This window comes from Bos javanicus, chromosome 22 (assembly GCF_032452875.1).
Source record: "Bos javanicus breed banteng chromosome 22, ARS-OSU_banteng_1.0, whole genome shotgun sequence".
NCBI lineage: Eukaryota > Metazoa > Chordata > Mammalia > Artiodactyla > Bovidae > Bos > Bos javanicus.
The window spans coordinates 60,544,528-60,572,053 of NC_083889.1; the positions used below are offsets into that span (position 1 = coordinate 60,544,528).

Here is a 27,526-nt window from a genome sequence, read left to right on the forward strand (position 1 = left end):
CCGCGGCCCCCACACACAGCGGGCCTCCGCCCCAGCCTCCGCCAGCCATGTGCAGCCTCCAGGAGCTGTGCTCCGGCCTGCCCCTGCGGCCCCTTCCGGAGAACCGGGGCCGGCGGGCCGGGGTGCCCCACGCCCCAGTCAGGACCCCCGGCCTCAGCCCCGCTGAGGAGCAGGTGAGAGGCTGGGCCCCCCTGCCCCGCAGGACTGCTCAGCCTCTGGGAGGTTTGGGAGGGCTCTTCCCACCAGCTGCTACCTGCCACCCCGGCCCTGGGGGCTCCCAGTGAGGGTGGCTGTGGGCCAGGCACCCCCGTGCCAGCCTCCATCGCACCCGCCTTACTCCTCCCGGCTGCCCTGGGGGCGTCGGCCTCTGGTCTCCACTGACCGAGGGTCCCTGAGGCTCGAGGTCACGGGTGGGTGCCATCACCTCGACCTTGGGCCCCCAGGGCCCAGGGGGTCTGCTGCCCGCTCCTCCCGGGAGCACCCACTGGCCTGGGACCTGGGGGTGGGGGCGGGGCCCTGGGGACTGGGGAGGAACCAGTAGGTAGATCCCGTCACCTCCTCCTTCCTGCTGCCGTTTGCTCTTTGACCCGGTCTTTGACACCGAGCTCCTAAATGGGCTTCAGTTCCCTGGGCGGTGGGGGCTCCTGGCAGGGCTGGTCACCAGGTCCAGGCTCTGATTACACGCTAGGCCTTTCGGCCCCACCCCCAGCCTCCCAAGAAGGGTGGAGGCCAGGGAACGAGGGAATGAGTCCTTGCAAGGCCGCTCCCCAGGGTCGGACCATCCGGGTCTGTGAAACGGAGCAGGTGCTGGGGTGGTGGGCGCACCTGGGAGCTCCCCCAACCCCGGGTTCCTGCTCATCAGCTCACCCTTCATCACATCCTTTCAATACAAATACCAAAGAGAGAGTGTCCTGAGTTCTAGGGGCTGTGCTAACAGATTACCAAACCCGAGGGGCCGGGACCCCCAGTTCTCACTGGCTGTTCGCGAGCACCGGTGACGACTGGGGTATGTGATCGGGGGCTGAAGTGGGGGTGTCTCGTGGGCCCAAGCCCTCAGCCTGTGGCCAGGGTCTGGGGGGACTCTGGTCGACAGCACCCTAGTGGGACTGAACTGAGGGCTGCCGGCAGGGGGAGCGGGGAGGCGGGCCCTGGAGGAACCATACATCCAGTCCCCGGGGGTGACGCCTGCGGGAGGACCCCCAGGGGTCTCCTGGACCGTCCCAAACCTGGCCCGGCGTCCTCGGCCACAACCTTCACTTTCCTGGGGCTGCTTTTCTGTTTTACTTAAACGTCCCTTTGAATGTCAACATGAGCTTTTAGAGGTAGTTATAAGAGAGACGCAAGTCACGTGTTATAACATTCTATAATTTTTGGTGTCTCCTTCTAGACACATTCTGGTGCACACAGATGTGTGTGTCCTTCTCGAATCTCTAAGTGGGAGCTGTGCACACAGGCTGGCTTCTTTTGAGGCTGTTCCTCATCAGTGTGTTGTTGTTGAAGTTCATGGCCTGGATGAACGAAAACGTGCTCCCCTCTTAGTTCTTTTGTGAGTAGTTGTTGTTGAGTCGCTCAGTCGTGTCTGACTCTGCGATGGACCGCAGCACGCCAGGCCTCCCTGTCCATCACCAACTCCCGGACTTTACTCAAACTCATGCCCATCGAGCTGGTGATGCCATCCAGCCATCTCGTCCTCCGTCGTCCCCTTCTCCTCCCGCCTTCAATCTTTGCCAGCATCAGGGTCTTCCCCAGTGACTCAGCTCTCCACATAGGTGGCCTAAGCACTGGGGCTTCCGTAAGTAGATTTCTGGTCACCTGCAGAGTGTGCTTGGCTGTGGGGCAGAGGGAGAGTCCTTTCACATCCGTTAGAATCGTCCCCGCGTTCCTCCCCCCGCCCCATGCAGCTGCTCTTGGTGACCTCACCCCAAACCACACCCCACCCTCGGGGGCTGTGCTGGACTCACACCCCAGGTCCGGAGACCTCCCACGCCGCGGACACAGTGCCCGCAGCTTCTGGAGAGCGGGGCCTCGGGGGCTCACTTCTGGGTCTTCGGTGACGCCAGAGTCTTCTGCTGAATGAACGAACAAGAGTGTGTGCCGAACCAACACCCTGAAAGAGCTCAGTGGGCAGAACAAACCTAGAAGGGCTTCTTGGATGAGCTGGTCTTGGCGCCAGGGGCAAGGTTCCCAGACTGGGGAATCTGAGCTGGAGGCTATTCTGGAGGTCGTGAGTGACCATGTGGAGACGGGTCTGGGTGGACGAGCCCTGTGTAGGCCCAAGCTGGGTGTGGACCTGGGAAGCCAGGCCCTGCCTGGTCACAGAGAGGCTGAATGCCACCTCTGGGCACTGCGTCGGACAGGGGCTGGCCCACTGGCCACAGAGAGCGAGGCCCACATGGAGCTGGGGGTGGACAGACGCCCTGCGTGGAAGCCGTAAGCGTGGAGACAGTCACTCCGGCCGCTGGCCCCGGGCAGCACATGCCTGCCAGGTGCTGCCCTCCACTCGGCCGGGTCCCCAGGCAGCCCTGTGAGGCGGTGCCTTCTGCTCGTCTTCCGAAAGAGGAGACTGCAGTTCAGAGAGGTGCGTGTGCAGGTCGGGGACCTGCAGGGACAGACTGGGGTGCCGGGGTCTGGGCCCCGAGGCACAGTCTCTGGAGAGGCCCCCCGCCCCGCCAGGAAGAGCCTGACTGACAGTCTGGACCTGGCGGGCCTCACTTCAGCCCAGTTCTGGTGAGGACCCCATGGGGCTGGGCTCCAGGGCTGTGGGGGCTCAGACAGGCCCAGTCTATCAGATCGTTAGAAAAGGGAACAGAGGAAGCCAGAGTCCGGCGGGATGTGTTCGGGCCCGTGTAGTAGGTCGAGCGCCCCACCGGGAGGGTGACTGTGTGCCTGTGACGTGTTGCTTTTGAAACTTCTGTCAAGCTTTGTTTTCGCTTGCAAGCTCTGATTATAGGCTGTTCACCGATTTAAAAAAAAAGCACGCAGTCTCTGTGTCATGGGCCAGACCTGACCTTGAAGGGCTTGACCTCCAGCTCACGCCGGGCCCCACCTGCCCTTGAACCCGAGTCCGCAGCTTCCTGCCGCGTGCCCCCTGTGCCCCCCGTGCCCCCCTGTGCCCCCCGTGCCCCTCCCACCCCATCGCTGCGTGCAGCGTGCACGTTCCTCCTCGGGGCCCTCCTATCGGGGCTCCCTCCCTGGAGTGCTGGGCCAGAAGTGGCACCGGGAACACGCCGGAAACTAGACCCAGAGACACTGCGGTGGCCACCCGACGCGCCTGACCCTCTGGTGAGCCCGGGAGCCCCCTGCGGGCAGATCCCCAGCCACCTTTTTCGAGGGAGAAACACACATTTCTGATCGTTTTTCCCCAGAGAGCAGGAGCCATGCGCTTTTATTCTATGTTGAAGTCACCCAGGGACTCGCCATGCAAACCTTTCAAGTTCCCCTCACTCCTGAGCTGGGGTTTCCTCACTGCCCTTCTCACCCTCGACTTCTTCCAGAATCATCTCTACCCCACCCATCCCATGCACCCCTCGGCCCCCAGGGGACCCTTGATGTGTGGTGCTGGACTTGGGGTGCACAGGGCAGGCTGTCCCCCCCGGGCTCTGTCCTCAGCCCCCCGGCCACCTGGCTCTGGCCGGCCCAGCTCTCTGTCTCCGGGGCGGCCCTCTGCCCTGCCCACCTGGTGCCTCGGGGCCCAGGCCGGGCCGCAGGCTCCTCTCCTGTCGCCTCCGCCACCCCCGGTCAGTATCTTGTCCAAGGCTCGAGCTCCCTGTCCCCTTGGTGGATTTGTGCTGAATGAATACGTTCACATCAGCTCCTTATCGCGCTCCTTAAAGGAGTTTGTTCTGCAGGGTCGGCTGGTTGAACGCATGGCCTCAGTGTCCACCCCTGACACCCGGGCGTCACCCCACTCCCCTGCCTTCAGGCCCCTGCCGGGTGCTGGGAGGGAGAGGGCGGGGTAGGGGGGTCTGGCCGGACACTCGCCCTCCTTGAGCCCAGGGAAGACTAAGAAACAAGGGAACAAACCCACTCTGGAGCATGTGGAGATGCTCAGCCCGGGGAGGGGCCCCCAGGGAGGCAAGCAGCCCCTCCCACTGTAGCCCAGGCCGCAGGCCATGTCCCTCTCTGGCCCTTGCCGGGGCTCAAGCGGCCTGGTGCCTGGTGAGCATGCAGAGGGAGGGACTGGAAGGCAGCCAACAGAGAGCTGGAGGGCAATCAGGGAAGGCGTCCTGCGGGAGGTGACAGCGTAATGGCTGGGGTGCGAGCTGGGCAGTCTCAGGGCTGGGCCCTGGGCCTCCTGAGTGGAACAGGGGCACATCCGGAGGGCAGAGCTCCGCCTGGAGCCTGCACACCCTGCCACCCTCACCACTCCCCCCCACCGCCCCACCAGCTGGCGCTGAAAAACGCCCTCCGCTACTTCCCCCCGGATGTCCAGGAGGTGCTGGCCCCCGAGTTCGCCCAGGAGCTGCGGCTCTACGGCCACATCTACATGTACCGCTTCTGCCCCGACCTGGAGATGAGGTGAGTGCCGCGGGCTCGGCTTGTCCCCTTGGTACAGAGACCTTGCTGTGAAGTGCGCCTCCTCCGGGCTGGAGCCTGTCCAGTGGTGGGGAGGGGCTGGCCCAGAGCACCTCCTCTGGTGGGAGCTCCAAGGGGGGGCGCCTTCTGCTGATGCCAGGGCTGGCCATCCGCACTGGCAGGGCCAGGGGACGGGCCGGGCCGAGGCGGGACCCGACGTTCCAGGCGCCTGCCCCTCGACGGGCCTGGCAGCTAGACCCCTTGCAGGGCCTATCCGGTGGAGCGGTATCCCTGCCGGACAAGGGCGGCTGCAGCCATCATGCTTATGATCATGAACAACCTGGACCCGGCCGTGGCGCAGGTAACGGCCCGGACGTGCGGGCGGGGTCGGTAGTGGGAACTCAGCATGCGAAACACACCCAGCACTCACAACACTTGCAAGCTTTCTACTTGGACGCAGTGACAGATTCGATACATACACAAGTCGCTTAGTCGTGTCCAACTCTGTGATCCATGGACTATACAGTCTCCAGGCCAGAGCACTGGAGTGTGTAGCCTTTTCCTTCTCCAGGGGATCTTCCTGACCCAGGAATGGAACCTGGGTCTCCTGCATTGCAGGCAGATTCTTTACCAACTGGGCTATGAGGGAAGCCCCGAGAGAAGCTGCAAAACCAGCGTGGGGAGGGCTTATCGCCGTCTCCCGGGCGCTCCCTCTTTGGTCGTTACGACAGCATCAGCACCACGACACCAGCCTTGGCGTCAGAAGGTGTCGCTTTATGTCCGATGCGTGCGTGCTTAGTCTCTCAGTCGTGTCCGACTCTGCGACCCCCTGGACTGCAGCCTGCCAGGCTCGTCTGTCCATGAAAGTCTCCAGGCCAGAACACGGGAGTGGGTAGCCACGTGAAAACTGGAAAGGAACGGGCTGAATGCTGTGGTTGGTTGCAGTATATCCAAAATACCACAACGTGGAATCAGTATAAAATCAAGATGTTTTATAGCGTTGTTTCCCCACCAAGTCTTGGAAACCAGCGGTGGGTGTCCTGCCTAGAGCTTGTCCCGTGGGCTGTGGCTCAGGCGCAAAGGCTGCTGGCAGAGCAGGCCTGTGACCCTGCTGGTCCACGTGGGTCTGGCCACACGTGCCTGTCCCGGCGTCCTTGTGCGCCAGCGCGCCCTGCAGCAGCCTATTCGAAAGAGGACAGCCTTCAGGGGGACCTGAGAGTTTGCTTGAGGGCAGGAGGGTCCCAGGATGTGAGCGCTCCGCTGAGCCCTGACCGGGTCTCCCCCCCAGCCCCCCACTCCTCCTCCAAGGGCCATCAGCCACTTGGCGGGGGGCCATGACCCCTGAACCCTGCCAAGCTGGGTGCCTCCTTCCCCACACCCACATCTCAGGCGGCCCCGCATCCTCCACAGTTTCCCCAGGAGCTCGTGACCTACGGAGGAAACGGGCAGGTGTTCAGCAACTGGGCGCAGGTATGGACCCCGGACTGTGCGGGCAGGCAGGGGGTCCCCACCACAGGCCAGTCCACCACCTACCTCCGCCCCAGCCTCCGGCCTGGAAGCACCTTGAGACTGGCTCAGGGGCTCGGGCTCTGCCTCCCTGATGCCCGAGAGCCCAGAGGTCAGAGGTCCTGCGGTGGGGCCACTGGAGGGGAGTTGGCGGCCTCGTGGGGGGACTTGGGGCCAGTGTGGGGACCCCCCTCACCACCCCTGTGCCTTGTTCTCCTGCAGTTCTGGCTGACAATGTCTTACTTGGCCCAAATGACTGAGGAGCAGACGCTGGTTATGTACAGCGGACACCCGCTTGGCCTTTTTCCCAGCAGCCCCGAGGCCCCCAGGCTGGTCATCACCAATGGGATGGTGGGTCCCGGGGCCGCAGGGAGGCCCAGCCGCCACCCGCCCGCCGAGCCATCGCCCCCGAAAGCCACGGCGCGGCCCCCAGCCCTCCGCCCACCCCTCTCTTGCAGGTCATTCCCAACTACTCCTCCAGGACAGAGTACGAGAAGCTCTTTGCCATGGGGGTTACCATGTAAGTGCTGTTGGTTCATGACGCAGCCTTGCCCAGGCCCTACGTTAGAGCAGCGCAGCGATCGTGGCTTCAGCTCTGAAAAGCCCTCACCATCAAAGCTCTACAGCACGATTGCGTATTCACGCATTTCCCGCTTGTTTTCATGGATGTCCCTGCAGTTGTTATACACGTGTGAGTGAGCGAACATGCAATTTGAATCCTATTTTTTGCAAGGACTCAGGTCCTGGCTGCAAAGGGGGCGTGGTGATGGCTCTGGCCCCCGAGCTGTGTGAGAATGAGTGTGACACTGCCTGAGTAGATGGGACCCTGGGGGAGCACGCTCCATGGCGGGCTTTACCCGCCTCCCTGGTGGGTGTGTATTGTGTCTACACAATCGTTCTATTCACACAAGCTTGCACGACAAGGATAACCCATGCCCCATTTATCAGAAGAGGAAGTGGAGGTTCCCAGAGGCCCTGTGCTTGGCCCAAGTTCTGGGATTGGCTTGGAGTTTGGGTGTGTGAGATCCAGGATCCGCCCTCAATCCAGAGGAGAGAAGGGACCAGGGAGGCTGCTGGGGGCTGGCGGACTGGGTCCCCGAAGTCTTCGGGGAGCGCAGTCTCATCTCCTGTCACGGGGCTGAAGACGCAGATGCTGAACGGCCACCGCGCGGTGCACGTGGGCACCTCCTCCCATGATCTAGCCTAGAGTGCTCAGCAGGCCGGGGGCTCACTCCCGGGAGCCTTGTTCTGTGGCCTGCGGAGCTGCCCGCTGACCGGCAGAGACAGCGGCTCCTGCAGCCTGCAGTGGGGCTCACCGCGGGTGCTGATGTGTGGAGAGGTCCTCGCCGGCCTGGTCGTCAGAACGGGGCCCTTTGTGTAAATGACAGCAACCTCTCGAGTGCTGTGCCCCGACTCTGCCAGAAACTAGGGGACTGGCCTTTCCTACAGGCTTCTGTTTTGACTAATTAATGAGCTCATCTCTGGCTGCGCAGGTGTTGCTGCGTGCGGGCTTCCTCCAGTTGCCACGAGCAGGGATTGCTCGTTGGGGTGGCTCCAGGGCACGCGGGCCTGGGTGGTGGCTTCAGGAGTTGTGGCCTGTGGGCTCACCTGCCCTGAGGCACGTGGGATCCTTCCAGACCTGGGACCAGACCCACGCCCCTGCCTTGGCAGGTGGACTCCCCTGGACTGGCAGGGAAGTGCCTCCTTTTGTTGTTTAAGGAGAACGCCGATGCATGTGGGGCAACAGAGCTCCTTAGACCCCGGGGAGCGGGGTGGGGAGACGCCACTCCAGCACCCGCTCACGCCCCTGCGTCCGCGGGCAGGTACGGCCAGATGACGGCAGGCAGTTACTGCTACATCGGCCCCCAGGGCATCGTCCATGGCACGGTGGTGAGTGGCGGGCCGCGGGGCCGTGGGACTGGGGTCTGAGCGAGCGTGGGTGGTGACTCCTCCTCCTCCCCCTCAGCTCACTGTGCTGAATGCGGGGCGGCGCTACCTAGGGCTCCAGGACCTGGCGGGCAAGGTCTTTGTCACCTCCGGGCTGGGTGGCATGAGTGGGGCTCAGGCCAAAGCCGCCGTCATCGTGGGGTGCATCGGTGTGATCGCAGAGGTGAGCCCGCGGGAGCAGCCCCCCACCCCCTCGAGAGCCCCCCTGACGCCCTCACCCTCCCTGCTCTTGCCTCTGCCCTCCCAAATCTTCCCATCCCAGCGTGGGTCCCCACGGCAGCAGACACCCCTGCCTTCCAAGTGCCCATCACTGCCAGGCCCGGAGCCATGCTCCCAGGACCCACACTCCCAGGACCCAGCCTCCCTTGCCTTGGGGCCCTGGGGTCCAGCCAGGAGACGGTAAACCTGTGAATAAGAGCAGAGACCGCCCCCCCCATCTGGACGGAGCTGTCAGGTCAGGGGGAAGAGTGGACGAGGGCCAACATCTGTAGTCTCTTGAGCTTCCCTCCTGGGTACAAAGTGGCTTCCCCAGCTCCAGCCACCTCATCTATATTCAAGGCAGACAGAAGGGGAAATGCCAGCAATGGCTGACTCTAGCAGAAAAATAATGCCATAGAAACTCCTTTTCCCACGTTGGTCAGATGGCTCACATGGATGTTGTCATCTACAAGGGTGGAGAAAAGGCGTGAGAGGGCAGTTGGGATTAGCTGGAGCAGAGCGTCTCCCTGAGTGCAGTCAGGGTTTGTTGACGTGGAGGCAGGAGGCAACTTGCAGCAGCTCGTAGGGTCCGCCCCGCCCTGTCGGGAAGGGGGTGATCTTCACCCCTGCCCCGTGGTCCCAGGTGGACGGCGCGGCCCTCATGAAACGCCACAGGCAAGGCTGGCTGATGGAAGTGACTTACAGCTTGGACCGCTGCATCGAAAGACTCAGGTGTGACACCTGGGGGAGCGTGGGCTGGGAACTCTTGATCTCTGCTTCTCACTGGTGGCTCCTGGGAGTGTGGGGTGCCTGGGTGCGTCCGCGCTGCCCACACATGCGGTCTCACAGACGTCCGTCATCCTGCGGGCGGCCCCTCAGCTCAGCCACGGTTTGGCAAAGACCGTGTCTTGCGTTTCTCCCTCCTGTGCCTCGGCGCCCAGCCCAGAGCCTGGCACACAGGAGGTGCTGATCGGGGCTGCTGAACGTCCACAGGATCCGTCTGGACCTGCGGCTCCTCCCCAGGGCGTCCAAGGCTAGTGCGGGGTCCCAGGACCCTTCCCAGCTGCATGCCATCTGCTGAGATTCCTTGATGGGGACAGGCAGGGCCACCAGGAGGCTGCTCCTCAGATGCTGTCTGTGAAGCATTCTCTCAACTGACTGCTCTACAGAGCTGGGCGCCTCCTGTGTGGGGAGTTCGCCTCGGCACAGAGGGCTTCACCTGCTGTGATTAGACCTGCCCAGGGGCGCAAGGGAACTTAGGTGACACTGTCTAGAGACACACAGAGTTTAGAAATACTCCCATTACTGAGACTGGAGACTCTTTTGACACAGATCTTTGAAAACTTGCTGAAAACCCTGCATTAATTACTGGAGAAATTCTAAACTCCTCGTGTGGCAGAGAGGGTCTTAACCTGATCTGGCTCTGACCCTGTGGGTGCATCTGGAACACAGGTGCACACGCACGCACTTGGATGCTCATGGGCATGCACACACACACACGTCCAGCCACTGTGACGTTTCTGTCATCTCTGAATTTTTGTCACTCACACAAAGGTTGGGCACTTCACTCCCACAGTCACACACAGAAACACACACGCAAGTCCAAATCAGAGTAACAAATGCCTCCACAGCCGCTTTCATGCGTTCAGGTCTCCTGTCCCCCAGACATGCTGTAGTTTTTCCAAATCAGGGTCAGAATCATCTTTCAAACCGTCTGCAACTTGAGGGTCGCCTTGAGTGGCTTCTTCCAAGATCCCTCTGAGAGCCCTAGGAGCAAGGACTCTAATGCTCCGGAAGGAATTCTGGGCCTCGCGGGGGCGGGGCTGCACCTCTGTCAACAAGTCCCTGGGGAGAGCCCCCGGTCCCCTGTGCCCCTCGGCCGGGGGCCTAGGTCCCCAGGCCTGCACTCACGCGGTGCTGTGGGTGTCTCCCGGGCCTCTGCGTCCTCACCAGCTGGGCGCCGGGGTGCGGGGTGTTGGGGTGTTGCCCTGGGCGGGTGTGACTGGGCCGCCTGTCCTGCCCCTTGCAGGGAAGCAAGGAAGAGGAAGGAGGTGCTCAGTCTTGGTTACCATGGCAACGTGGTGGACCTCTGGTGAGTGGGGAGCTGGCCGCCTTGACGACCCCCAGTGAGCCCTCGGCCGCGGCCCCGGCACTGGTCTGGGGCTCCTGGCTGTCGCGGCCCTGATCCTTGGACAGCTCGCGGCAGACCCCCCCACCCCCGCCAGGGGGTGCAGGATGAGCCCCATGCCTGGCTACGGGGCCTGTGGGCTGGGAGCACGTGCGCCCTCTTGGCTGGGCCCTGAGCTCGGCTGCTGGCAGTACCCGGCCTGACCGGCCGTCTCCCCGCAGGGAGCGCCTGGTTCACGAACTGGACACGACGGGGGAACTCCTGGTGGACCTGGGGTCCGACCAGACGTCCTGCCACAACCCGTTCAACGGTGGCTACTACCCCGTGCAGCTGGGCTTCGCAGAGGCCCAGAGCCTCATGGCCTCTGACCCCACTGCCTTCAAAAGCCTGGTCCAGGAGAGGTGGTGCCGGACGGGGCTGCCCACGCAAGGGATGGGGGCGCACACGGCCTGCTGGGGCTGTGGACCGCGTGGCTCCGGCCTCCGCCTGGTTCTCCCACAGCCAGCTGTGTGGCCTGTGCCAGACCCTTAACCTCTCTGCTCCTCTGTCCCGCCTCTGTCAGACAGGGTCATGAGTGTGCTGTTCCGTGGGGATGTTGGGGACGGGCTGGGGTTACATTTGCAAAATACTGGGGGCAGCTTCCAGCACCTATGGGTGCTAAGTAGATGCTGGTAGAGGGCAGCCCAAGGCGCTTCCAGAAGAGGTCATTGCTTGTTCAGCACGGAGCCTGGGCCCCGCGCCTGGCTGGCTGGGACCTGTAGGCACTAGCTGAGTGACTGCCTGCAGTGTCTCCCCTGAAGGGGGAGAGGCTCTGAGGAACCCCAGGGGTGGGGGGCTTCCCACTGGGAGGCGCTGGAGGTGGAGCAGGCAGGGGCGGGGTCAGTAGAGGAGGAGTCGGGTGGGGTCAGGAGGAGTGGAGTCAGAAGGGGAGGAGTCCGATGGGGTGCAGTCAGGAGGGGAGGAGTCCGAAGGGGAGGACTCAGGAGAGGTGGAGTCAGAAGGGGAGGGGGTCCGATGGGGTGGAGTCAGGAGGGGAGGAGCCCGAATGGGGTGGAGTCAGGAGGGGAGGAGTCAGAAGGGGAGAAGTCTGAAAGGGTGGAGTCAGGAGGGGAGGAGCCCGAATGGGGTGGAGTCAGGAGGGGAGGAGTCAGAAGGGGAGAAGTCTGAAAGGGTGGAGTCAGGAGGGGAGGAGTCAGAAGGGGGTGGAGTCAGGAGGGAGGAGTCCAAAGGGGAGCAATCAGATGGGGAGGAGTCAGAAGGGGAGGAGTCAGAGGAGGAGTCTGATGGGGTGGAGTCCGGAGGGGAGGAGTCCCATGGGGAGGAGTCCGCAGCAAGCAAAGTCCAAAGGGTTCCCAGCAGTGGTGCTCGCGCTGCCGCTGACTGCTGACGGCTTCTTTGCAGCCTGCGGAGGCACGTGTCAGCCATCAACAGGCTGGCCCGGGAGCACTTCTTCTTTTGGGACTATGGCAACGCCTTCCTCCTGGAGGCCCAGAGAGCCGGTGAGAGAGGCAGGAGGGGCTCAGGCACACTCGCCTCACTGCAGTCCTGGCCGGCCCGTCGGTGTGGCCAGCAGGATGGGCCCTGGCATGCCTTCTGGGGGTGGCCCTGCCAGGCCTCCGCCTCGCCAGGCCTCGGTCTCTCCCGGTGATTCTGGCCCCGTCTGTGTGCACAGGGGCCGACGTGGGGAAGCCGGGCGCCAACAGGACAGAGTTCCGCTACCCCTCCTACGTCCAGCACATCATGGGGTGAGTGGGGACGCTCCCAGCGTCTGTCCTTAGACGCGCAGGCCAGCAGATCTGCTCACACTGCCCAGGCCGCCTGCTGAGACCTATGCTTGGTCCCAGGTGGCCACAGCCTGGGTCATGGGGTTTCCACCCCAACAGGCAGGGGGAGAGGAGCTGAAAACGTGAGAGTCTGTGCAGGGCCTCAGGGAGAGGACGGGGGTGGGGGCCATGCCTGAGGTCGCCTCCGGAGAACACTCCAACCTACGGGTGCTCAGGGCTGACCTACCCCCCAGGTCCTGCACGCTGTGGCCGAGGAGCTGTGCATCCCCCAGGCACGCGCCCCAGCCCTGAGCAGGTGGCCAAGGGCCCGATCCCTGCAGCCCTTGTGCCTTCCTGGCCACCGGGGGTCTGAACTAGCGGGGATAGGGCAGCTGCTGCAGGGAGAGGACAGGGTGGAGTCCGGGCTGGGGCAGCCGGGCGGGGTGGGAAGCCCCCGGGTCTGCAGCAGAGGGGACCCCGGCGGGGGCTGGGGTGGGTGAGAGAAGCCAGCACCCTTCTCAGCACCCCCCCTGGGAGGGGACAGGGCCAGAGTGGGGCCATGACCACAGGCCTGGGGGGCGGGGATTGCCCAGGGGGCAACAGGAAGGGAGCCCAGCAGAGGCTGGGTGGGCACGGAGCCTAGGGAGGGCCTGCGCCCCTCTGTCTGGAGCCCCCTCGAAGGTCGGCTCACAGCAAACGGGGCCGAGTTTCTGTTTATTGTGCATTCTCACGAGCACTGCCTGGTTTTTGGGTTGTCTCTAACCTCAATTTAGGAAGTTCTGCTTGTCTGTGTCCCGGCTCCCTGCTCCTGCAGCCAGAGAAGCTGCAGCTCTGGGAGGGACGCTGTGGTGATGGAGGGGGCAGGCAGGGTGGGGACCGCTGCACGTGCTGGTTGAGAGGCTTCCGGCAACCTTGCCCGTCACCGATGCTCCGACTCACGACACAGGGCCTGCGCATGCGCATATACCCACTTCGTGCACAGCCTTCACCCTGTCAGTTCTGGAGCATCTGCGGCCTCCCTGACCTTGGACCATGCTGACCCCAGCCCCAGCCCGGCCAGCCCCAGGTGACGAGCCATCTGCCTTTGCAGGGACATCTTCTCCCAGGGCTTTGGGCCTTTCCGCTGGGTGTGCACCTCAGGAGACCCCCAGGACCTGGCGGTCACAGATCGGCTGGCCACGTCTGCGTTGGAGGAGATTGTTGCTGCCGGAGGTGAGGCTGCCGGTTGGAGATGCTGACGTGTGGGTGGCGCCCCTGGCTGGCAGTGCTGGGAGCCTGGACGCAGGGTCCCCCGCCTGGCACCGTGAGCCCAGGGCATATTCTCAGGGGTTGCCTGTCAACGGTGCTCGGGCTCCTGTAGCCGGCCCTGTGCTGCCCCCTCCACGTGTCCAGGCCACTCTGCTGTTTCCATGTCAGAGCTGCCCCAGGCCGTCTGTGGACACAACGTGGCTTTGCCCCGCCCTGGGTGGCCCTGGCCCAGCCGCAGACCCTCTTTGTGTAGTGGACGGGGCAAGAGGACACACTTCTTTATGGCACCTCCCCGGCCCCCTGCCTGTCACAGCTCCTGCCCTGTTGCTCTGCGGCTTCTCCCTGGGCCCAGGCAGCCTTCTCTGGGAGTGGTGGGTCAGCCTTTGCAGCTTGTTGTAAATCCTCCGGGCCCAGTTTCACCCTGCCTCCCACATCTGGGTTGAGTGGGCTGAGTGGCAGGGGCTTAGGGTCAGGGGACCCAGGAGGAGAGCCTGATGGGCGGAGCCACCTTGTGGGCGGGGTCACCTTGTGGGCGGAGTCACCCCTACTGGCTCCGAAGAAAGCTGAGGCAGTTCAGTTCAGTTCAGTTGCTCAGTCGCATCCAACTCTTTGTGACCCCATGGACTGCGGCACGGACAGTCCTCCCTGTCCATCACCAACTCCCGGAGCTTGCTCCAACTCAGGTCCATCGAGTCAGTGATGCCATCCTACCATCTCATCCTCTGTCGTCCCCTTCTCCTCCCGCCTTCAATCTTTCCCAGCATCAGGGTTTTTTCCAGTGAGTCAGTTCTTTGCATCAGGTGGCCAAAGGATTGGAGTTTCAGCTTCAGCATCTGTCCTTCCAATGAATATTCAGGACTTATTTCCTTTAGGATGGACTGTTTGGATCTCCTTGCAGTCCAAGGGACTCTCAAGAGTCTCCTCCAACACCACAGTTCAAAAGCATCAATTCTTTGGCGCTCAGCTTTCTTTATAGTCCAACTCTCACATCCATACATGAGTACTGGAAAAATCATAGCTTTGACTAGACGGAACTTTGTTGGCAAAGTAATGTCTCTGCTTTTTAATATGCTGTCTAGGTTGGTCATAGCTTTTCTTCCAAGGAACAAGCGTCTTTTAATTTCTTGGCTGCAGTCACCATGTGCAGTGATTTTGGAGCCCCCCCAGATAAAGTCTCTCACTGTTTCCATTGTTTCTCCATCTATTTGCCATGAAGTGATAAAACTGGATGTCGTGATCTTAGTTTTTTGAATGTTAAGTTTCAAGCCAACTTTTTCACTCTTCTCTTTCACTTTCATCAAGAGGCTCTTTAGTTCTTCTTTGCTTTCTGCCATAAGGGTGGTGTCATCTGCGTATCTGAGGTTACTGATTTTTCTCCTGGCAATCTTGATTCCAGCTTGTGCTTCATCCAGCCCAGCGTTTCTCATGATGTCCTCTGCATATAAGTTAAATAAAGCAGGGTGACAACATACAGCCTTGATGCACTCCTTGCCCAATTTGGAACCAGTCTGTTGTTCCATGTTCGGTTCTAACTGTTGCTTCTTGACCTGCATACAGATTTCTCAGGAGGCAGGTAAGGTGGTCTGGTATTACCATCGCTTGAAGAATGTTCCACAGTTTGTTATGATCCACACAGTCTAAAGCTTTGACATAGTCAATGAAGCAGAAGTACATGTTTTTCTTTCTGGAACTCTCTTGCTTTTTTGATGATCCAACAGATGTTGGCAATTTGATCTCTGGTTCCTCTGGCTTTTCTAAATCCACCTTGAACATCTGGAAGTTCATGGTTCACATACTGTTGAAGCCTGGCTTGGAGAATTTTGATCATTACTTTGCTAGCATGTGAGATGAGTGCAATTGTGTGATAGTTTGAACATTCTTTGGCATTGCCTTTCTTTGGGATTGGAATGAAAACTGAACTTTTCCAGTCCTGTGGCCACTGCTGAGTTTTCCAAATCTGCTGGCATATTGAGTGCAGCACTTTCACAGCATCATCTTTTAGGATTTGAAATAGCTCAACTGGAATTCCATCACCTCCAAAAGCTTTGTTCACAGTGATGCTTCCTAAGGCCTACTTGACTTCGCCTTCCAGGATGTCTGGCTCTAGGTGAGTGATCACACCATCGTGATCTGGGCGGAGCCTCCTCCAGCTTCCGGATGTTGGTGCAGCTGCAGACCCTCAACCTGCCGGGCAACTGCTGGTGTTCCCATCATAACCACCCTCCAGGGGTGATTTCAAGCAAGCGAGGCTCCACGTGGAGCGGGATCAGGGTGTCCACCAGCCAGAAAACTTCGGGGCACAGCTCCTAGTAAGGGGCGGGGACATCACTAAGTGATGTGGGAACATTACTTTCATTTTTAATACAATGTTTTCAGTGTATTTGACTGAAACTTTATAGACATCTGTAAACCACAGGCTCACAGAATTCCTGCAGATTTAGCAGTCTGTTCCCACGAGCACCTTGGCGGACCCCCCTCTCCAGCCCTCCACTCTTAACTGCCAGCCTGTCCTACCTCAAGAGGCCTAGCATCTGTCAGCCTCGGAGCCTCTGTACTCGCTGCCCCCTCTGCAAAATGCTGTTACCTCAATTCCATGCAGCTGGCTCCTCTTCAGCATTTAGGACTTGCCTTGAGTGTCATCTCCCCACAGAGGCCTCTGGTCCCCCTGACCCCCCACCCCAGTCTCAACTGCACTTGTTTCCTTCTCAGCCCACAGTAGTCTTGGCTCTGGTGCCTGGCATGCAGCAGATGCTCCTTAGATATTTGCTGCGGGTCGGGCCCTGACTCACCCGATTGCTGGCACTGCCATTGCTGGAAGTCGGATGGGCTGGTGGGGAGCTGGGGATGGGGGCACCCCGACTCTGCTCGGGGTCCAGTGGTGGGTGCTGACGGGTGCCTCAGCCCAGCGGCCTTGCAGCGGGAGTGTGCACCCCCACTGTGGGGCAGGGGCTCTGGTGCCTGTGACACCCCCTCCCCTGCCTGCAGTGACCCCGGCTGTGAAGCTCCAGTACGTGGACAACATCCGCTGGATCCAGGAGGCTGCCAAGCACCAGCTGGTGAGGGCTCCAGCTGGGGGGCGGGAGTGGCGGTGTGGACCTTGCCCCAGGTGAAATGCTGCTCACCACCTGAACAGCCTGGGGAGTCCCTACTGGCCATCTCGCCCAGGGGCCACTGTACAGAGAAGCCCGGGGCCTTTCAGAAGGTGGCCTGGACTCTGGGGCAGCGACCTGGGTCAGGTAGGTCCTTCCTCCCATCATTGCCCGGCAGGGCCCTGGAGCCAGGCCTCCTGATTTCTCAGTTGTGTGACCTGGGGTGAGTGGCTTGGCCTCTCTGGGCCTCCCCTCCCGTCTGCACAGTGGAGATACTGGAGGTGGTATGGCCCCTGGCTGTGGTGCGGGGTTTGGAGCACGACCTCTGCGGGGCCAGGGCAGGGCTGATGGGTGTTTCTGTGCCTGTGAGCGCGACCACAGATCAGATGACCCGGGAAGTTGGGGGTGGGGGTGGGGGCGGTGTAGCAGAAGGGTGTCTCTGAGGAGCTGACTTGCAAGTTCAGGCCTAAGTGGGGCTGAGTCGGGGTGGGGGGTGACATTTGGGAAGCAAAGGGACCAGCCAGTGCACAGGCCTGGGGAGGCAGCCGGCCGGATGCGCCCAGACCAAACAAGGGACGGGCATTTGGTTCTGATGGCTGGACGCTGCCACGTCTGCACCAGTGGGCCCTTGGCCTGCGGTTCAGCCGCGCCTGCCCCAAGTGGTGGCCCCCGCCCTGGGCTTCCCAGTCCAACCCCGTCCACCCAGACTGCCGCCGCCGCCTGTACCAGTGGTTGCACGGGTGTTTCTCCACAGAACCCCTCATGCCAACCACCCAGTGTCTGAGATGTCCACGGCGATCGCCGCTGGACTTGAAGACCTGGGCCTGGGGAGGGTGGGGCAGGAGGTGGAGATGGGGGCGGGGCCTGACGGAGACAGTAAGTCACCTCCCAGGAGACGCCGGTCAGCCTGGGGCCCCTGGGCTAGCCCTGCGGTGACCGGTCAGGAGGGACATCCGCACTAGACACCCCCAGACTGCACTAGGCACAGGGCCGGGCGTGGGGGCTGGACTCAGCGACTGCCGGCCAGCGTCTGGGGGGCGTGTCTCCCGAGCACCACCCTTCTCACCACAGGTGGTGGGCTCCCAGGCCAGGATCCTGTACTCGGACCAGAAAGGCCGTGTGGCCATCGCCGTGGCCTTCAACCAAGCCATCGCCCGTGGGGAGCTCAAGGTGGGCGCCCCGCCAGGCCAGCCCTCAGGCCCGGGCTCTGCTGTGGGCCCTGCCGTGAGACTGGGCAGTCAGGGGCCATCTCTGAGCCTTGTAACCTCAAAGCGTGGCTTCCCCTCCAGTGTTTCTGGCTGTCTTTGTTGAACTGTCCCTTTCGCATCACTGTAACCCCAACCGCGTCTCCGTCTCCCTAGCGGTCAGTCCCGCCTACCTCGCTCAGCGCATGCGCACATGGCGCTACAGCTGTGGGCTGTATAGCTGTGTGGCGCTACAGCTACAGCGCTTCATCCCCCCTCCCTCTCCGCCTCCTCCTTCCTCGCCCCTCCTTCCGGCCAGCCACGCCCACCTCGCTCGGGCACAAGCCGCCTCTTCGCCCCCTCCCATCCTCCGCCACCCCCTTCCTCCCGCCTCCTTCCAGTCAGCTCCGCCCACCTCGCTCGGCGCATGCGCGCAGAGCGGCTCTTCATCCCACCTCGCTCTCCGCCCCTCCTTCCTCCCGCCTCCTTCCAGTCAGCCCTGGGCACCTCGCTCAGCGCATGCGCACACGGCGCCTCTTCATCCCCACCCCTCCCTCTACGCCCCTCCTTCCTGAGAGCCGCCCCCCACCCACCCAGGTGCAAGCCTTGCTGCAACGCGGGGCTCTGGGGGGAGCACAGGGCAGACAGGGTCCCGCCCGGTGCAGGTGGAGGACACTGGATGCGCGGGCAAGGCCATCAGTCCACGGTCTCTGAGCGCGCCGCGCTCCGCGGATAAAGTGAGCGAGGAGCGCGCGTAGGGTCAGAACTGGGCTCCGTGCTGCAGGCGGAGCCGTGAGTGTCCCCCGTGCCAGCGCACTGGGCTGGGGATCCCGTGCAGAGCGGGGTCAGGCCCGGCTTGTTGAAGCGCAGGGAAGCTCCTGCGACCTCCGGTGAGAGCCGAAACCCCTGCCTGTTCTGCAGCCCTGAGATGGGGGCTCCGTAAAGTGGGCGTGGTGAATGGACACGGTAGCGGCGACTCAGAGCCAGCACCTGGGGGCGTACGGGCTCCGGGTGGACAGAAGGGGCATCTCTGGGCGGTCGTGGGGGGCGTTGGAAACCCCCTGCGCCCTCCTGCAGAGGGTCTGCTTCCCAGGGAAGTCCAAAGGGCGTCTGGCGTGGCCTGACCCTTGAAGTCTGCCCCGGGCCAGGCAGTGGACACCGCCTCTGACCTTTCATGCCCTTCCACACCGCAGGCGCCGGTGGTCCTGAGCCGAGACCACCATGACGTAAGTGGCACCGACAGCCCCTTTCGGGAGACCTCCAACATTTACGACGGCTCTGCCTTCTGTGCAGGTGAGGAGGACAGGGCGTCTAAGCTGTGTTTCTTTCTGTTGGATTTGAGTTTTATGTAAAAATCAAGTGGTTCATTCAGTCTGTCACGGTGCTGTGGAAAAGGTTGCTGGCTTCTGAGGGGGCAAGGCCCAGGGTGACCAGCCCATGATGGAGGTGGCTCTGGGACACGGGACACAGTTGTAAATGTGAGCAGGAGCCGGTGGACCGGGCCAGTGCATGCCCGAGACCTGGGCGCACCCCATCACGTGCCAGGTGGTCTTCAGAAGGTCCTCAGGGTCCTCCTCTGTGACGAGGAGCCAAGAGCAGGTCCTTCTTTGTTGTGAAGGATGCACTGAGTTTGTGTGTGGGAGTCACGTTGGCTCCCCCAGGCGGGGTTCTGTGAGGGGCTGTTAACCACCACACAGAGCTTCTGCCTTCTGCTCCTGGGGGCTTTCTTGTCCCCAGCAACCAAGGCTCCTTCTGTCATGGATGGGATCCCCAGGGAAGGAGTGGACACCCAGGAACACCAATCCACATCACTTTGAGAAATAGGTCCATTTCATAAAAGTTGTGAAATTGATGGGTATAGAATCATAATCCTTTATTATCTTTCTAATATCTGTGGGGTTCACACTGTCTTTCCTGATGTTAGTCTTTTCTGTCTTTCTCTTTCCTTGATCAGCCTGGCTAGGCATTTTTTAATTTTATTGATCTTCTCAAAGAAGTTTTTAGTTAGATTTCATTCTATTACTTTTTTGCTTTCAAATGGACTGATGTCTACTCTTATTTTTACTATGATCTTTTTCCTATTTACTATTTGGGTTTAATTTGTTCTTCTTTCTCCAGTTTCATGAGGTTTTGTTTTCTAATAGAAATGTTTTAATGTTATGAATTTCCCTCTAAACGCTGCCTTAGCTGCATCTCACCGATTTTTTGAAAAATATATTTTTGTTTTCATTCCGTTCAGAACACTTTTAAATTTCCTTTGATACATCCTCTTGGAACAATGGATTATTGTGAAGTATCTTTTTAAATTTTCAAGTTTGGGGAGATTTTCCAATTATCTTTCTGTTACTGATTTATGAGTTAATTCCATTATAGTCTGAGAGCTTTGTATTCATCCTGTTATTTTAAACTTGTGTTAAGGGTTGTGTTGTGGCCTCGAAGGTGATCCCTCTTGATGCCCCTGGGAAGAACGTGTATTCTGCTGTTACTCAGGGGCTTGTTTTTTTTTTTTTTCTTTTTAAAAATTTTCAGAGGTTTTTTTGATGTGGACCGTCTTTATTGAATGGGTTACAGCACTGCTTCTGTTTTATGTTCTGGTTTTTTGGCCGTGAGGCACGTGGGGTCTTAGCATCTCACCAGGAAGATGACGTTTTAGCCACTCGACCACCAGAGAAGTCCTGGGGGCTTGTTCTCTACATCTCACCTGGGTGAAGTCAGTTAGTAATGCTCTTCCTGTGGTCAGGATCCTTGCTGACCTTCTGCTGCCCTGTCCCCTAGATGAGCGAGAGCGAGAGGACGCAGTGCCCGACTGCGCTTGTCTGCTCCCTCTGCAGCCCTCGCGCACTGTGCTGCTGGCGCTTGAAAGCCGTGCTGTCAGCTGTGCCCTTGTTTATGTGTATTGTCTCTTCTTGGAAAATTGACCTCTTTATCGTCATGTGCCAGCTCTCTTTATTTTATTTTTTTTATTTTAAAACATTTTTTGGCCGCAACATGCGACACATGGGATCCTAGTCCCCTGACCAGGGATCAAACCCTGGGCCCCCTGCGTTGGGAGCTCAGAGTCTTAACTGCAGGACCACCAGAGATGTCCCTCTTTACCCTTGATGATACTGCCGGCTCTCACGTTCTCTGACGTTAATGTAGTTTACATTGGTATTCTTCTCCCAGTGTAACAGCTGACCACAAACCTTAGAGGCTGGAAGCAGCAGGAGCGTGTTCCCTGAAGTTCTGAAGGCCCAACGTCTGAAATCAGTTTCTTGAGGCCTGGGTCGAAGTGTGGGCAGGGCCCTGATATCTCAGGAGGCAGCCAGGGGCGGGTGGGTCGCTCCTTCGCCTTTGCCAGGTTCTGGAGCTGTTCTGGTGCGTCTCACAGTCCCACGCTAGCCGTAAGTCATTCCCAGGACCCCCGCCTCTTCTCTGTGGGGGCTTTGGGGAAGAGCCCACCAGGGGCCAAGGCCTTTGTCCCTGGCCCAGGGCCCTGGGTCTCAGGGTAGCTGCAGCTCTCTCAGCAGGCCCTTGGACTGGAGTGAGGCTTGGTTCCCTTCTCTCTGTGGGTGCCTGTCTCCCTGTAGAGTCCTATCTGGTTACCTGCCCCGGGGCCTCACCCAGTGATGCCCAGGAGCAGTCTGCGGTGTGCAGCTTGTCCCGAGCCGTTGGCGTGCTTCTCTGAAGGGTGGGACTGATGCTGTTTGTCACCTGAGCGACAGTTCCTCCACCCTCAGTGCCTCTGGGGTGCTGCACCTGTGCCTGTGCTGGGCAGGTGGCAGTGGGAATCGGGCACTCACTCGGTGCTCCCGCTTCACTGGGCTCTGAGAACGCAGTGTCCGCGGTTCCTACAGGCGCCCTCCAAGGTTCCTGTCTGACCACCCCCCCACCCCCCGACCCTGGCCCAGGCTGGCCGCCTTGCCCGGGGCTGACCGCGCTGTCTTTCTGCAGACATGGCTGTGCAGAACTTTGTGGGTGACGCGTTCCGTGGAGCCACCTGGATCGCTCTGCACAACGGCGGGGGTGTTGGCTGGTAAGAAGGTTCCCGAGGGCCAGTGGCGCGGGTGGGGGCTCCCTGGAAGTCTCGGGGGGCCCTCCAAGGTCCTGCGCCTGTCTCTCTGAGCTCTCTCTGCTGAGGGCTCCTTGTGTGAACTGGACGTGGGGGCCTTGGCCAGCCTGCACCCGTGCAGTCTCCTGCCTCTCGCAGGACGCCGTGAGTCATCTTGTCCTGTGTGGTTCTCTTGCTGCTGTGACAGATGTTGTCCAGGGAACCCTCAGAGTCATCCTGGCCCCGTCCTTTCACTTTGCCGGGGTGGCTGGGCTGGGCGGTGGGAACCTAGATCTGGGCTCCCTGGCTCCTGGCCCTGCACTGCCCAGCCAAGCCTATCTCCAGCCCAAGCCACGGACCAGCTGGGGTTCTGGGAGGCTCCCTCCTGGGCCATAGATGAGTGCCCTCCTGAGGTCGTCCCTAATTCTGAACCAGGTTTCAGCCCATGGGCGTTTCCAGCACCCGGTGTCCTGAAGCTCAGCTCAGCTCCGGCCCCATGCTTTCAGCCTGGAGACGACACCACCTCCCACAGCTAGGGGCTCAGTGCCTCTGGGCTCCCCCTCTGCCCACCACCTCCCACAGCTAGGGGCTCAGTGCCTCTGGGCTGGCCCCCTCTGCCCACCACCTCCCACAGCTAGGGGCTCAGCGCCTCTGGGCTGGCCCCCTCTGCCCACCACCCCGTGTCTTGGCTCCAGTCTCAGGTCCGCAGCATCACCTGTGTCCCCCCCGCCCCCTAGCTGGAGATCACAGGTCCCTACGGCCCCCGGCTCGGTTGCCCTGCTTTGCTGGAGCAGGTCACAGAAGGCAGGAATTTCTGAAAAAAATTACAAAAGACGTCAAAGGGTGTGAATCAGTAGGCAGAGGAGGAGACACATGGGGTGAGCACGCAAAGGACCACCTGATGGTGGGGGCCGGGACAGGCGCGGCCACACGTGCCTGTGTTCTGGTTCCCCAGCCGGCCCCTCTCAGGCCCCTCCTCTGGGGCTTCCCTGCAGGATTCCTTCCATGGGTGTGACTGACTCCATCACTGGCCACGGGTGACTGGTCCCACCTCCAGCCCTTCCCCCTCTGTGATGGTCAGGGGCTGGGCCCCAGGTTTCAAGCACAGACCACAGGGTGGCTCCTCTGGCAGCCAGCCCTGCCCCCTTGGGTGAATTCCCAAAGTCACCTCATCAGCAGAATGAAAGACACCTTCACCCCGCTCATCGCAGGAAATTAGAAGGGTTTAAGGAGCTCTGTGCTGGGAACCGTGGACAAAGACCAAATGTTTATTTCTCGTTATAAGTAACGATGTCCCATTCGCTGCTGAGAAAAATGAACAACTGGTGTCCATCCTAAAGGAGATCAGTCCTGAATATTCATTGGAAGGACAGATGCTGAAGCTGAAACTCCAATCCTTTGGCCACCTGATGCAAAGAGCTGACTCATCTGAAAAGACCCTGTTGCTGGGAAAGATTGAAGGCGGGCGGAGAAGGGGAGGACAGAGGATGAGATGGTTGGATGGCATCACTGACTCAATGGACATGAGTTTGAGTGAACTCCGGGAGTTGGTGATGGACATGGAGGCCTGCCGGGCTGCAGTCCATGGGGTTACAAAGGGTCAGACATGACTGAGCGACTGAAGTGAACTGAACCAGTGTTTATTGCAAGTGGACACGTGGCAAGCGTTTGGATCTCCTCCCACCTAATCTCGGAGAAGAAACACTCAGATGAGAAAACTGAGGCAGCGGGCGGCTCAGGCTGCACTGCCAGGGCGCCCTGGCTGGGGGGCGGGTGTCGCCTGCGCGGCTCTCTGGACCCCTGGGCCCTCGCAGCAGCAGGGGGCGCTGTGGCCCTGCACAGCAGGACAGCTCTCCAGACCGGCCGCCTCTGAAGTGACCTCCCAGCCCGTTTTGGCCGGAGCAAGCCTGGCCGTGCCTTCCAGAGCCCAGTCCTGCACGCTGCAGCCTCCGGAGCGTCCCCGTGGGCCAGCTTGGCCTTGGGCCCTCTGAGGCTGGAATTCCGAGCCTAGCCCAGTCAGGTGGCCCGAATGAATGGAAAATGTGACCGGAGTGCGTGACCGGAGCAAACCAGGAAGGGAGGGATTGGGCCCCGTCACCGGGCGCCGGCCTTTCGGGGCTCAACTTGCTGAATGCGTTCTGGAGACGACGGGATGCCTCTGGCAGGGGCCAGAGCCGGCAGTGGGGCTGGATCTGGATTCAGATCTGTCGTCCCCAGATTCCTGAAATCGCAGCCAGGGCGGCAGAAGGCAGGCGGGGCAGGACACAAGGGCCTCGGGGCACTGCTCGCCGTGGGGGCCCCCCCACTAGGCTGCCCCCCCCAGGCTCTGACGGCGCAGCCCGTGAGGCGCTGGCACCGAGGCCATTAGTCGTGACGCCCTAGGGGGCTCCTTTGGGAAAGTGCCTCAGGTTCACTGCAGAATCCGTGCATAATTTAATCCACCAGATACTCCTGCAAACCTTCCCGGAAAGGCAGTGGGGAAAACCACCACCCCCCGCAGTCTTCCAGCTTCAGCTGCATCTCTTGCTTCCAAGTCATGGTTTCCCCTGACGTTTCTCGGTTCGCTCCAGGTTTCTCCACTGCATGTGGGCTCCCTGTTTCTGAGCCGATCCGTGTCAGCACTGGGTCCCCTGCAGGCCCTGCACCCTGCCCCGTCTGTTCGTCTGTTCTGACCACGTGCTGGGGTCTGGCCCATGCCATCTGCCCCTCAGTCCCAGCTGGCGGCTGCCATGTAGATGGGGACGGTGGACTGCAAAGCGGGATACTCAGCGGTCAGGCTCTGCTCCATAGAGACAGTGGACCCTGGTCCCTCCCGGGAGGGTGTGCAGGTCCCTGCGGGCGGGACCAGCCCCCAGGACCACGTCTCTAAGGAACAGATGCACTGTCCAGGTTCGATCCCTGGGTCGGGAAGATCCCCTGGAGAAGGGCATGGCTACCCACTCCAGCATTCCTGCCTGGAGAATCCCATGGACAGAGGAGCCTGGCGGGCTGCAGTCCACGGGGTCTGGGACACGACTGAGGGACTTCGCTTTATCCGGATACTGACGCTGTTTCCCCACCAGAGCACATCTTGAAGCCAGCTGTGTCTGGGCATCCCCGAGGGGCCTGTTAAGATGTGGATCCCGATGGCAGGTCTGGAGTCAGGGTGCGGAGTCCGTGTCCCTGCCCAGCTGTGGGTGATGGTGCCATGGGGCCCCTGTGGGGTGGCAGCCTGGGTTCTGAGGTGACCTGCCCGCTCAAGTCTCACTGTTTCTTGGGGACAAACGGCTGCGACAGCTGCATGCTGCTCAGGCTGCTAATGGTGAAGACCCGTCACGGGAGCCGCGGCTCCTGCAGGGCCCACGCCGTGCACGGGGTCTCCCAGGACACTTAACATCACTTCCCGTCATCAGCTCGATGGTCCCACCTCAGAGGCAGCTGCACCCAGAGCTTGACTCTGCAGACACTGACTGCTCGGCCACAGTTCCGAGCGAGGACTCCCGTTTGCATAACCTCCCCAGCCCCGGCTGCTACCACGTGTCAGACCTGGGGCCGTGGGGTTAGTGGCTGAGAAGTTCCCACCCTGTTGTTTGGCCCTGAGTTGCTTGCTGTCTCCAGGGACTCGTGGCTGAGTTCTGCCCGCTTTTCTGCTCATCTCACGGTGTCGAATGTCTGCTTAGTACAGCCAGCACCAACCTTACGTGTGACCTTCTCCCCGGGACCATTATCTGGCCAGCATCTGCTCCACAACACGAGAGGGCTCCCCCTCTCTGGTCATCCTCCTGGCCCCAGGGCTCCTCTGACTGGGTTTGCAGAGGCCGCCTGGAGCTGAGCACCTTTGCCCCAACTGTCCATGCCTGGGAGTGACCCTGAAACCCTTTGGCTTCTTGCAGGGGTGAGGTGATCAACGGGGGCTTTGGCCTCGTGCTGGATGGGACTGAGGATGCCGAGCAGAAGGCCAGGCGGGTGCTCAGCTGGGACGTTGCCAACGGAGTGAGTGACCGCCAGCACCCCCCAAGGCTCTCCCCTGTGCAGACTGCAGACCCTCCTCCTCCCGGAAAGGTCTGCAGCCCTCCTGCCGCTGCGGTGTCTCCCCCAGCCACTGCCAGGGTGGCCCTCCACGGCAGACAGCCGGCGGTTCACCCGGGCTGTGTCCTGTCCAGCCTGTGTCCGCGGGGCCTGGGCAGTGCGCCCTTCCCGACACTGCGTCTTTGTGCATCCGAGAGCACAGCTGCGCACGCTCGTGTGTGTCCTGACGCTGTATGTGGTGCGGGGCCCCATCCCAGAGGGACCACATATCAGGGCCTGAAAGGGGAAGCATGACAGATGGGGGTCGCGGTGATGGGGGCGGCTTTACGGGATGTGAGTGAGATGGGGAGGGGGCTGCGGAGCCCAACTGCAAGGGTCCAAGGCTTAGACCAGGAGGCCTAGGAGAGCGCCGGGCGACTCCGGGAGCCCCCAGGACGGGGGCTGGGCTTCCTCCTGGAGGCCGGGAGGCTGGAGGGAACGGGTGGGGCGGGTGGGGTGCCAGGGCCATGTCGGGGGGCCCCTGACAACACAGGCCAGATGGGAGGAAGGGAGCGGCTGGGGAGGACCTGAAGCGGAGCCGAGGTGGTGTGCTGGGGGGGCCAGGCGGGGTGGGGGGGGGCGGACACGCGGGCTGGGCGGGGCCTGGCACCGAGGACACGCCCCTCCCACCCCCCAGGTAGCCCGCCGCTGCTGGTCCGGGAGCCCCATGGCCTACGAGGTCATCTGCCAGACGATGCGGGAGGACAGTGGCATGGTGGTGACGCTGCCGCATGCCGTGACGGACGAGCGTCTGCTCCAGGCCCTGCTGTGAGAGGACCGGGCGTCCCGCGGTGCCCTGGCCCCCGGGTCCCGCCCTCACCAAACATTCCCCGCCCCCTCCACTGCTCACCGTGCTCCCCTGGGTCCGGAGCTTTGCACATGGGCGTGTGTGGATGCGTGCACACACACACAAGCATGCACACACGAAGCAGGCACGCACACGCACACAAGCTCGCCCTCTCTGTCTCCCCACCCTGGAGGCAGTCACTGCATCCCCATTTTACAGACCAGGCAGCGAGGGGGGCCCTCTGCTCTCACCACGTGGCTCCCCTGGGGACCTGGAGGGCAGTGAGGGTCTCGTTCAGTGCGGGGTGCTCAGGCCTGCCGTGGAGGGGACTCCAGGGGCTGGTGCCCAGAAGCTTGGCTGAGTGGGGCGCTAGCCAGCCCCCGGAGCCACCTGCATTCCTCCTCCCCCAGGCGCAGGGTTCATTTGGCCAGGTTCTCATCCAACGTCTGTGGTCCCCCAACCTCTGACTAACTGTCCACGCCAGGGACCCACAACTTGGGCTCACAGGCCAGCCTGGATCTGACCATGTTCCTTATTCTTTGTCCTCCCAGCCCTGCTGGGCCCATGACAGGCTTAAACTGAGAGAGACTTTGGGGATGGGTCTCCAAGGAGCCCCCAAAAACCTGACCCCCCCCCCCCGGTGTCTAGTCTCAACCACACAGTATGGCCTGTCTCCTCCCCACTGGCCATTCTGCCTTTGCCTGAGCTAACAAAACCCCAGTGTTGTCTGGGTAGCAATATACACAGAAGGAGTAGTTGATTTTCCAGCCTGCCTAGTAATCAAGAATAACCATTGACCTGGTTCCAGCCCAGCAGACTGTGGAAGTCTGCTGGATGGGTCTGCTGGGAAGGCTGAAATAAAAATGGACTGCTACGGCTGTGTCACAGTTTTGCTTTTGCCCCTTCTTTCTGCCAGAGTCTCAGGTGTGATGCCTGGAAGCACGGCAGCGCTGCTGTAACCATGAGGGGATCACTGAATGCGTGGAGGCTTGTGGAAAGGCAGAGGTGCCCGGGCTCCTCGCAGCCTGGGTGCTGCTGAGCTAGTCCTGGGCGCCTCTCCTCTCCTTGGTCCTCACCTGCTCAA

At 61.1% G+C, this 27,526-nt stretch overlaps 1 protein-coding gene across 4 annotated transcripts; it reads left to right on the forward strand.

Moving 5' to 3' along the window:
- UROC1 (urocanate hydratase 1) lies at window positions 1–27,316 on the forward strand. Of its 4 annotated transcripts, none has more exons than XM_061397328.1 (20): window positions 1–173; window positions 4,388–4,518; window positions 4,783–4,876; window positions 5,926–5,985; window positions 6,244–6,372; window positions 6,480–6,541; window positions 7,845–7,911; window positions 7,988–8,131; window positions 8,810–8,898; window positions 10,196–10,258; window positions 10,516–10,695; window positions 11,696–11,793; window positions 11,967–12,039; window positions 13,148–13,269; window positions 16,291–16,361; window positions 17,466–17,564; window positions 18,772–18,871; window positions 21,512–21,593; window positions 25,481–25,847; window positions 26,293–27,316. In XM_061397328.1, exons 1-20 carry the CDS (start codon window positions 48–50, stop codon window positions 26,425–26,427), a joined length of 2,292 nt encoding a protein of 763 aa, XP_061253312.1. In that variant the 5' UTR covers window positions 1–47; the 3' UTR covers window positions 26,428–27,316. The 4 variants fall into 4 exon arrangements, with proteins under 4 accessions (XP_061253312.1, XP_061253313.1, XP_061253314.1 ...); XM_061397329.1 differs by having other exon boundaries at window positions 2–173; window positions 25,481–25,649; XM_061397330.1 differs by having other exon boundaries at window positions 3–173; window positions 25,481–25,580.
- The last annotated feature ends 210 nt before the right edge of the window (window positions 27,317–27,526 follow it).